We start from the raw sequence: 11134 nt of genomic DNA, 5'->3' as shown, positions 1-11134 counted from the left end.
GTGAGAACTGGAGCTGGGGGAGGGGACAAAATCATGGAGCCTGGAAATGAGTTTTCCTGGCCTTCACAGCGGCATGTGTTGGCAGAGACAGGAGTATGCAGAGGGGTCAGAGGATGCAAACCCAGCTCTGGAGAGCCTCAGTCTGACGGGGAAGAATGATTTGGTTTCCCTTCAAGTCTGAGGGTGGAGGAGAATGGGGTCACTCCCTCGGGCATCTCCCAGTTTGGTGGAGGCAGGTGGGTGGGACGGAGGACAAGAGAACAGAACGGCTCCCAGGAATGTCCTAGTCACATGGGGACAATTCTGTCAAGAACTGTGGAGGGTCTGAAGTTTTGCTCTCAAATGCTAACGAGTTAACTTGCCCGAGTGTCATGGGTGTGCCAAAAAACACGAGGCTCCTGGGTCAGAGACAAGGACTTGATTCCTCATGGCACAGCAACATCAGCATATGTGTGTCAGCACCTCTTGCTGACATGGGTGTCACAGGGATGGGTGTCAGTGAATGCCTGCATGTGCACTGGCTTGCATTACAAGAGAAACTCTGAGCTTAGGAACACAAATCTTTTTATTAACTTTTTTTGAGGGAGAAAGGGGCAGAGGGAGACAGAGAATCTTAAGTAGGCTCCACGGGAGCCTGACACGGGTCTCAGTCTCACAACCAAGAGTTCATGACCTGAGCTGAAATCAAGAGTCAGACGCTTAACCAACTGAGCCTCCCAGGGGCCCTGGAACACAAGTCTTTTCTAATGGGCAGCAAGCAAACCTGCTCTCTGCTCCAGAGAGAGACACGGTCACTATCTTCCAAAGGTTGTTCATTATATAAACATCCTTGAAAAGTCCGTGCCTCTATTTGTGGGACAGGCAGAAATGCAAAAGACCCATGGAGAACTGTCTCCCAACAAACCTGTTCTCCTTACGTTTCCTAAAAGAGCTTAGAGCCACGAGGATTCCTCATTGCAAAATTCAAAAGCTCACTCTGGCTAATTTATTTATTTATTTTTAATGTTTATTTTTTGAGTGAGAGAGAGAGAGAGACAGAGCATGAGTGGCGGAGGGGCAGAGAGAGAGGGAGACACAGAATCCAAAGCAGGCTCCAGGCCCTGAGCTGTCAGCACAGAGCCCGACAGGGGGCTTGAACCCACGAACTGGGAAATCATAACTCTAGCCAAAGTCAGACACTTAACTGCTCACCTGACTGAGCCACCCAGACACCCCTACTCTGGCTAATTTAAAGAGACAGAGCAGCAGGAGCTCACAGAGTGGCCAATTTGGCAATCGGACAGGAACTATAGAAGGCTGGTGAGGGCGAGCACAGCTGAGAGTACACCACAGGAATAATACAGTTCAGAAGCCACTGCAGGGGACACCTCTGGTCACTGGCGCCATGAACAACCTTCTTGAGTCACTAAGATTTAATGTCCCTGGCCAGGCACATCCAAACCACTGAGTCTGTGCCGTGGCTTTTTGGGAGCATCCCACGAACAACCATGACAGGGTGTCCCTCATGTCTGGTCACTCACCTCATCCCGCCTCACCCACTTCAACTTGCCCAGAGGTCCTTTGTCATCCTTAGGGTGTTCATTCACTTTCTCAGGGATATTCTGGGTTTTGTGGGACCTTCATAAAAAGCAGGATTGTCAAAACAAACAATATCGGCATAAAACCCCATTGGAAATTGATCACAGAGTAGTAATAGAGTCAGCAGGGAAAGCACGAGAACAGAGAGGTAATCCCACTCCACCAGGGACATAAGCATGCCTCCTGGACTCAGATGCCAAGCTGGGAAGGCCCCCTGAAAGGGGAGAAACTGCACTGATGTGTGAACTCAAAATTGGATCTCTATCCAGAAGAAACTTCTTAAAACCGGAAGAGAAGGAGCTACATTTTATCGGCAAGCATTATTTCCTGCCATTCCCAGAAATCTGGAGAACAAGATGAGGTTGAGTGTCCAAAGTAAAGCTATAATTTTTTTACTTTTTAAGATTTTAGTATGTAAATTAATGGCACATATAGCACATTAACTTGTAATGACCAGGTATAACACGGAGATTCCATGTTCATTTTAGTTGAGCAATAAAGGTAAGTTGCAAGAAGAAATATCCAATAAGGTGGTATGTAAGGGTTACCCAAGTGGGAATATATATATATATATAATATATATACACATGTATATACACGTATATATATACATACATACATATATTCCCATATATGTATATATAACAAGATTTATAATATATTTTTTAAAATATATATTATACATATTAAATATATAACAATATTTTATATTTAAGAGGTTGGAGCCTCTTACCCTTTGAACATCATGTCAGTGAGGCCCTCCCTTGACCACCTCCCATAAAATTCCACCCACTGCTCCATCTCCCTTAGTGCTTTATTTTTCTCCCTGGTATTTATCACCATCGGACTTACTCTTGATTTATTTGTTTGTCACCTGTCATCCATCCCCCACTAACATGTATGTAGCCTCCATGAGGTCAGGCACCTACCTCATTTACTGCTCTGTCTTCAGGCCTATAATAGTGCCTGGCACATAGGAGGTACTTGATATTTATTGAAGGGATGTGCTGCTGTGGCCAGGGTGAGGTACTGCGGTTGACAGCCCCAACCTGCTCTAGAAGAATCAGTGGTGGGAGGGGAGGATGGAGCAGGTTCTCAGAGAAAGTGGAGATCACCGGGCATAGACGGGGCTGCTGGGAGAATCAGCGAGAGCCGGGACCCACCCAGTCCTGTGTATGCGTGTGTCCTGAAACTTTCCACCTACATAATTCCTTTAATCCTCACAAAACCCAACAGAGGTAGACATTCCCATTTTACAGTAGAGGAAACTAAGGCGCAGAGAGGTTAGGTAGCATATGAAGGTCCCAGGAGGATAAAGGAAAGGGGCCAGGGCCGAGTCCTGTCTTTAGCTCCTATCACTGTCTCTTTCATCCCCACCTTACAGTGCTCACTAACACCGAGGGCCTCGGCAACCCCTGGCCCTACTTTTCTCCAATTCCCAGAATCCCCCATGCTTCCAACAAGGGAGAGAAGCCCGCCCCAGCCTCTCCTCCCTGCTCCATTGGATCCCAGGGCGGGCTCTGCAGGGCAGTCCTCGGCTGGCTGCCAGGAAGGGTTAACAAGGAGTGTTTGTAGCAGCCGCTGTCTCCAAGGAGAGGAGGGGAAAGCAGAGTGGAGAGGCGGACAGCCGGACAGCTGGGCTCCGCCAGCCGCTGGGGGGTGGGAGGCAGCCAGTGGACCTGTCTAGTCCTGGGGGGAGAGAGCAGTGTCCTCACCTCCACCTGTCCCGGGAGGTGGCAAACTCTGAGAGAACTGGGCAGCCCAAGAGTGAGGTCATGGCAGGGCCACCAAGTAGGGAAAGTTCCGGCAGGGACTGAGGAATGTGGGGGGGCGGGGGACCAGGCTGAAGCCAGCAGCAAGTAGCAGAGCCGGAAGTTCTGGGCTCTTGGAAGGTAGACGGGGGAACCCCTGAGTCAGGGTCAGCCACGACCCAGCAGGTAGTAGTGAAGACACAACAGCGGCAGAGAGGAGGCACCCACCTCCTCCCTGTTGAGGGTCCAACCATGTCCAAGCCTAGGGGACGTGGGAGGAGGCCTGGGACTGTTGGGCCACCAGTGCGTAGCATCCGGCCCTTTAAGTCCAGCGAGCACTACCTGGAAGCCATGAAGGAGGATCTGGCCGAGTGGCTTCGGGATCTCTATGGGCTGGACATCGACGCGGCCAACTTCCTGCAGGTCCTGGAGACAGGCCTGGTGCTGTGCCGGCACGCCAACGCCATCACGGAGGCTGCCCTGGCCTTCCTGGCTGAAGCACCTGCTCGAGCCCAAAGGATGCCCCTGCCTCGGGCTGGGGTTTCCTGCAACGGGGCTGCCCAGCCGGGCACCTTCCAGGCCCGGGACAATGTCTCCAACTTCATCCATTGGTGTCGAAAGGAGATGGGCATCCAAGGTAACCACCCTGCACCCTCTCCCCAGACCCTTATCTTGCCAGGCATCCACCTACTCTCTGAGGCTCGGGCTGCAGCTGGAGTCAGGAGCCAGGGTCCTCTTTCCTCATTTGGGCCAGCTCATCCCTTCTCGTGCCTCAGTTTCCCCATCTCATAGTAAATCTTCAAAAAATAAACGTGTTGAATGATTCATTCATTCAACAAATATATAGTTAGTCCCTATCTTTGTGCCCAGCACAAAGGACCAAGAGGACTAAGACTCAGTGTCCAAAGAGCTCATGGTCTTAGAGAGACAGATGCATAGATACACAGATTACAGTCCAATGTGATAAAAGCCCAAAACAGAGATGTGTGTGCTGGGCAACCAGGAGAGGAAACAGCTACCTGATGAGGTGGAAAGTGGGGGCCAAGAAAGGCCACTCAGAGGAGGGAGACTTGAGCTGAGTCTTGGGGAACAAATAGAAGTTTGGAGGAAAGGGAATTCTAGGCAGGGGACCGCAGGGGCACAGGCACAGAGATGCTGTGTTCGGATGACTGGCAGAAGCCAGTGTGGGTAAGGGCACAGGGCTGGCAGGGAGGTGGGGGAGGAAAAGGGGGGCAGGCAAGTGGACATTAGGGAGAGGCAGTCGTGCTGAGGCTTGTGAGTCGCAGAGGAGTAACCTGCCAGGATCCCTCATCTCCTAGGCCTTGGATCCGGCAGTGGGATGAAGCTGGATATTGGGCCATCCTCCAGGTCAAAGGCAGAGTGGGGTGAGACAGAGGGAAGAGTCAGGCCAGCTGCTGGCTGGTGGCAAGGCAGGGCGGCTCAGGATTGGAGGGCTGAGAAAAGTTAGTGTCTCACTGAGCAGTTCCCATGTAGCCAGATTTCGTCTGCAGACACTTAACTGTCTTTACAACAACCCCATGGTATAGTCTACACCCCATCTGACAGAGGAGGAGACTGAGGCTCAGGTTCTAGCCCAAGAATACACAGCTGCTGGGTGGGAGAATTGGGACGCCAACCCTGACAGTCAGGCTCCAGAGCCTGCACTCAGCCCTGCCTGGTTAGATGTGGGCTGAAGGTTGAGTTCCAGATGTCTGCTGGATATTGGAGGTGGGCTGCGTGGGTGGGAAGCAGAAGTGCTCCTTGCTCCTACCCATTTTGTCAAACTGAATAGGAAGAAGGGCAAGGTGGAGTTAACCCACAGCTGGGCTCCAGGCTCCAGGCTTGGCTGTGTCACCTCCTTCCCACCCCAGCCTCTCTTGTGAGACGGGCCACCTAGTCTGCACTCAGTGCCTGTGCAGTTCTTCTCAGACCCCTCCTAGGGGGCTGGCCTGACTCCAAGATCCTGCCATCCGAGTCACCCCCTCGGGCCTCCACCTGGGGCCAGGGATGGCCCCAGGGCTCTCCCAGCTGCCTGCTCCCTTCCCCCACCTCCGCTTGCCAGAGGTGGTGATGTTCGAGACCGAGGACCTGGTGCTACGCAAGAACGTGAAGAACGTGGTGCTGTGCTTGCTGGAGCTGGGCCGCCGAGCCTGGCGCTTCGGTGTGGCGGCGCCGACCCTGGTGCGGCTGGAGGAGGAGATCGACGAGGAGCTGCGGCAGGAGCTGGCCCTGCCCCCGCCGGACCCCCCGCCGCCCGAGCCCCCTGCGCGTCGGCCCTGCCACTTCCGCAACCTGGACCAGATGGTGAGGGGCTGGGGCACGCCCTCCAGGCCCCGCCTCCCTCTGCCACGCCCCCTCCCCCAGCCCCGCCTGCCGGATCCGACCCACGCCCTTCTCGAGCTCGAGCCCCCACACTGTCTGAATTCACAGCGCGGCTTTAAGTCCTGTTCCACTCTGAGCCTCAATCCTCATCGCATATAGTAGCACCTAAATCGCTTATTACGTTTTTATTACAATCCGGCGCTCTAGACCTCTCTGAGTCTCTGCGGGACGGCTTTTAAGAACTTTCTGACACCTTGGTTCAAATCTTAGTTCCACTGCTCCCCGGCTGTGTGACTTGGGGCAAATTATTTAACCTCTCTGTGCCTCAATTCTGTAGCGTGGAGGTGTAATAGTACCTTATATGACTGCTGAATATTAAATGAGCCAGTGCGTATGAAGTGCTGGGAACAGTGTCCGGCACAGAGGGGGCGCTTCATAGGAGCTAGCTCTTACAGGGATGAACCCATTTCTGCTATCCAGGAATCGAGCTCAGGGAGGCTCCTTAACTTGCCCAAGGCCTATGGTGCAGTGGAGACAGGACTCCAGCCGAAGCCTGTCAAATTCCAATGTCCATCTTCTTCACCATTACATTCCACTGCCTGTGTCAGCTGACCCACAGACCACTGGACTATAGGTGACTGGACTATAGGTCTTGTTTTCACTGGGTCATTAAAAGTCTTCTGCACTTGCTTCTCAGCCCCCAGCCCTGACCTCAGCAGAAGCCAAGGTGCTGGCTCTGGGGACAGACCAGCTCCCTCTCCTGGGGCTTGACCCAGGGTGGGGAGTAGGGAGCTTGGGCACCTGTGCAGAGGGAGGGCTGAGCCCATCGTCACTACCCACAGGTACAGAGCCTCGTCAGCCACTGCACGTGCCCAGTTCAGTTCTCCATGGTCAAGGTGTCTGAGGGGAAGTACCGCGTGGGGGACTCCAACACTCTCATCTTCATCCGGGTAAGTCTGGGACAGGGGTGGGGGTGTCCCCCAGGATCCGCAGAATAGAGTTTCCTTTCATGGGAACATACCCAGGACTGAGGGCAAGGACAGGAACTCATCATTCACTCCAATTTATCGGGCCTTAGGGCTTTCTTTCTCTCCCTTGCAGAATTCCGAAGATTGTTGGCAGAGTTGGCAATCCTATCCCCTCCTCCCATTACGGCAGCCAGAACCCTGTCCCCGTCTGCTCCACCTTAGCTGAGTGCAGAGGGGTGTCCAGGCAGAAGTGAAGTGTGAAGGGTACTGCTGAATTTCCTTTGCCTCCACTCCATCCACATGCCTTGTCAGAGCAGGGGGCCTGAGAACCCCAAGTTTGTGTTCAGTGCATGGCCCAGCCACATGGGCCCCATAGTCCACCCTTCACGTGCCTGGCTTGGTACATTCTGCGGAGTGAGCAGTAGTACAAGTCTGAAACGTACCTCCCATACCCACACCCTCATACCTGGCAATGCCTTACCAGAAACAGATCGTACCCAGAGGCTTGGCCAGCAGCTCATAGGTATGCACGCCCTTTCCTTGATCACGGGTCATGCCTGGGGGCAGAGCCAGCTCCCTGGGGCTCTCACCCGACCCTGGGCCAATATAGCTCTGTGAAGTAGGTAAGGACAAGGGATTGTGTTCCTCAGTTGAGAACTGAGTTGAAAAATGGAAGCCTGGAGAGACTGTGACTTGCCCCAGAATGGGGTAAGACCGGGATTCCCAGGGATTCCTCGACACACACACACACTATAGAGCAAAGCCAGGGCCACGTTTCTGACATAGGCATGTGCAGGTGAAGGGGGAGAGGAGAGTGTTCTGGGGCCAGGCTGCCCAGTGCTTGGGAGATCCCTTGTCCAGCTGTGGGGCAACTCTCTGTCAGCCTGGTCACCACCCTTAACAACACATGCTATCCAATGCTAGTTGTGGAGAGGCAGGCTGCAAAATACACAACTGTGCGGAGTACCTGCGTGTGCATATGTACATGGATGGGAGCGTATGCTGGAAAACTGTGGGCCGCTCCAGGAAGAGGGAAAACCCTCCATCCTGTCCTCAACCTCATCCTTGTCCTCTACAGATCCTCCGGAACCATGTGATGGTGCGTGTGGGGGGCGGCTGGGACACACTCGGCCATTATCTGGACAAACATGACCCCTGCCGGTGCACGTCCCTCTGTGAGTCCTCCGAGAGTCCCTGTGGCTCTGGGTCGGGAGGCTGGGAGCAGAGGTGGGAGGTAGGTCTGATCTCCAGGGCCAGGAAGTATGCAGGGGATGGAGAAAGGAAGATCCTATAGAAGGTACTGGTGGAAGGAGAAGGAGGAGAAAGAGAAAAAGAAGAAGAAAGAAAGAAAGAGGAAAGAGGAAGGAAAGGAAGAAAGAAGAAAGAGAGAAGGAAAGGAGAAGGAGGAGTAGGAGAAGGAGGAGAAGGAGAAGAAGGAGGAGGAGGAGAAGAAGAAGAAAGAAGAAAAAGATAAAGATACTGGTGGGATGCCTTCAGACATGGGAAGGAAGCTGGGCAGCCAAATTGCAATACCAATTATACCCACAAGATGACGCCAAACACACAGAATCAGCATTTGGTCGGGGTGCCTCTAGGCAGAGCGTGGGTCAGCCTCCAAAGCACCGAGTATGACTTGGAGGGGTCTTCAGTCCTTCCATAATTTCTATTAGCACCTCAAGCTACCCCATATAAACATGCAATCTAAGTAAAAGATTTGAACTTGCAGTATAAATGCAGCTTTAAACAAGTCCCCCAGCTGGGCCTTCTGACCGGATTTCATCCCCTGAACCCCTAAAAGGAAGCTCTGGCACCGGCACTGGTACTGTAGGTCCCACTGTCTCTAATGTGGGTTGTGGGCGGGGGGAGGTAGGACAGTTGGGGGAGGAGAACAGTGGGCTCCATCAGCAGGAATTTAACCCCTTCTTCCTCTCTTCTCTCTGGGGGCCTGTGTTGGTAGCACACAAGACGGGCAGTTTCCAGAAGCCCTCTGTCCCACCGGTGCAGCATGAAGTGAGGGTGCAGGATGGGCCCTCGCTGCCTCAACCTACGATGACTATCAGCCGTTCCCAGAGCCCGCTGCCCCCCGTGGACTGGAAGACATACACCTCTTCAGGCCGAAAGCTGAGGGCCCTCACCTCCTCCTCCCCTAGAGCCCACAGTAAAAGAGGAGCAGAGGCGGGACTCCCCAGAGAGGCAGCATCACTCCTGAGGTACAAGGGAGAAGGACAGAGCAGGGTCTCTTTCCCCTACAGAGTCCATATTCTCAGGGGGCCACCCCACCCCAAGATAAGGGAAGCAGGTGTCCTGGCAGTGTCCTTATCCCAGGTGTTCAGAACCAAAAAGGCATCCAGTCGGCACCATTGGAATCATGTAGCTTTTTCATATGCTCTCCCATTTCACAGATGAAGAAGCTGAGGCCCATAAAGGGAACAGATTTCTCAAGGTCCTTCTGCCACTTCACAGTAGAATAGATAGACACTCCCTCCCCCAAGACTGGTGACCTTTAGTTGTGGGACCTGAAGTAATTCGGGGTCCAAACCAGGTTTCTTTCTATCTGCTACACAGGGAATGAGGGAGCATAAGTCATAAGGAAGACTTGGGCAGGCACAGAGGGAGAGAGCATCGGTGTCATTCAACATGAAGTCTGGTCCCCTTGGTGTTCTGGCTGGGGAAAGGTCCTCCCTTCCCAGAGCCAGGGGAATGGACTAGATGATCCTGTCAACCTTGTGATTCTCCCTTTCAGGTGCCAGGAGAGGTCACCTACCCCATCTCGGAGGCAGTTGCCAGCTCGGGACAGCCCACCTGGCCCCCAATCCTCATCCCCCCGTAGGAGCCAAGACCCACAGGGCACCTCCTCAGGGAAAAAGGAAGAGAGATACTCCCCTGAACACCCCAGAGGAAGGACTCCCACATCTTGGGTTCATGACGGGATAGACAGCCAGGGAACTCATGCCAGAGCCCCCACCTCCCAGAGATTCCGAGCCCCTGAAGCCACAGCCAAAAAGACACCAGTGAGAGGACCATCCCCACTGCCTCGTTCCTCCAGCCCAGCCAAGCCCGTGAGCCTCAAGCCACCACCCAGGGGTGAGGCTGAGGGTGCTTCTGCCCAGCTCAGGGAGCCAGCAGCTGTCCGCTCTCCAACCCCTGTTAAAGGGCCCACCAAGATCCCTGTCCGATTGCCCCCTGCCCGCCCCCCAACTCCAGGAAGTAGCTTCCCAGGTCCTGGAAGTGTAGGTACCATGACAGAATTGGGGAGCGGATCCATCCCAGTAAGGGCTGTCACTGGGGACCCGGCTGGGTGGAGACATGAGGACTCCTTTGTGGATGCGAAGCAAGGCGACCTGAAGCTGGACATCCAGGTGACAGCAAAGGCTGGGGAGCCTCGGGGCTTGGGCCCACACCAGTGGGAGGGGCTATATCCTCCCCTGCTCCTGGGTGGGACCAAGGATCAGGCCATGTACCACACACTCGAGGAAGAGCTTTTGACCAACATGAAGCTGCTAGAGGTGGGAGTTGCCTGCCCCCAGGGCACAGGGTCTGGGGTCATCCCTCGAAGTGGAGTCTATGTCCCCAGCCTATGTGGGCGATGGCCTGAGCCTGGGGGTCCTTATGACAAAGTCATCCAAGAACTGGCTCAGGGTCCCCCAGCCCTCCTTAAAGTGGACCTGGGAGCCTGGAAGGCAACCCCTACAGGTTCCCCTAAACTAGCTGCTACCACAGGCCCAGGAAGCCCTAAAGGGAAACTGGGAGCCCTTAAGAGTGAGCCAAAGGTAAAGGCAAGCCTGAGTGCCAAGGTCACCAGAGTGAAGGTCCCGGCTCACGGAGGGCAGGACTGCTCAGCCCCTACTGTGTCTGCCAGCCTGGAAGCCCCCTCACCTTCATCCTCGGACCCCAATTCTGACAAAACCAAGGTATGTCTGGGCAAGGCCAAGAGAACACTCCGAAAGCCCCAGAGAGTTCCATCCATCTACAAGCTGAAGCTGAGGCCCAGGATCCGGCCCCGGAGAGACCACAGGCCCGAGAAGCAGCCTTCACGCATCCCGAAGCCACTAGCCTACCTCCACCTGGGTTCAGCCAGGGCACTCCCCAGAGGCAGGCTGGTGAGAGCAGTGCTGGACAGCAAGGGAGTGGGGTCCCACCCAGTGGATGGCGCCTCAGCAGGGGAGGAGGAAGAAGGAAAGAAGTGGAAAGAACCAGCTGCTCCACTGAAGAGCAGCCTCCAGGCTTTGGAGGGTGAGGGTCTCCAGCAGATTGATCAAGACCCACTCCAACCTGAGGAGGAGTCCTGGGTCTGAGGAGGGGCCTTCTCAGACCTGAAGCTGTGGTTCTGGGGAAGGAGGGAAGTGAAAAGGATGCCATGTAGCTGCTGGACCCCAGTTTTGAACAGAAAGTTAGGTCCCTCACCTCAATCCAGGGCCTTTGTCACGGTGGGGGGGGGGGGGGGTGAGGATATGGGTGGGGTCAGAAGACAAATATAGACTCAGTCTGCTTGTTGACCAAAGGGACCACTCCAAC

At 54.3% G+C, this 11134-nt stretch overlaps 1 protein-coding gene across 1 annotated transcript; it reads left to right on the top strand.

Annotated features, from left to right (window-relative positions):
* Positions 1 to 3581: 3581 nt before the first annotated feature.
* Positions 3582 to 10984, top strand: GAS2L2 (growth arrest specific 2 like 2). The gene is made up of 6 exons (XM_047833478.1): positions 3582 to 3966; positions 5392 to 5633; positions 6494 to 6601; positions 7698 to 7794; positions 8577 to 8829; positions 9363 to 10984. The coding sequence occupies exons 1-6, from the start codon at positions 3582 to 3584 to the stop codon at positions 10912 to 10914; spliced, it is 2637 nt and encodes an 878-aa protein (XP_047689434.1). The 3' UTR covers positions 10915 to 10984.
* The last annotated feature ends 150 nt before the right edge of the window (positions 10985 to 11134 follow it).

This window comes from Prionailurus viverrinus, chromosome E1, assembly GCF_022837055.1.
Source record: "Prionailurus viverrinus isolate Anna chromosome E1, UM_Priviv_1.0, whole genome shotgun sequence".
NCBI lineage: Eukaryota > Metazoa > Chordata > Mammalia > Carnivora > Felidae > Prionailurus > Prionailurus viverrinus.
Note: the sequence above shows the minus strand (reverse complement) of the source record. Positions and strands in the feature narration are given on the sequence as shown.

Excerpts from the sequence above, each read along its gene's own strand:
- GAS2L2 (XM_047833478.1), top strand. The coding sequence starts at position 3,582 with ATGTCCAAGCCTAGGGGACGTGGGAGGAGGCCTGGGACTGTTGGGCCA. Across the intron at positions 3,967-5,391 it reads AAAGGAGATGGGCATCCAAG|AGGTGGTGATGTTCGAGACC; the intron begins GTAACCACCCTG and ends TCCGCTTGCCAG. Across the intron at positions 6,602-7,697 it reads ACACTCTCATCTTCATCCGG|ATCCTCCGGAACCATGTGAT; the intron begins GTAAGTCTGGGA and ends TGTCCTCTACAG.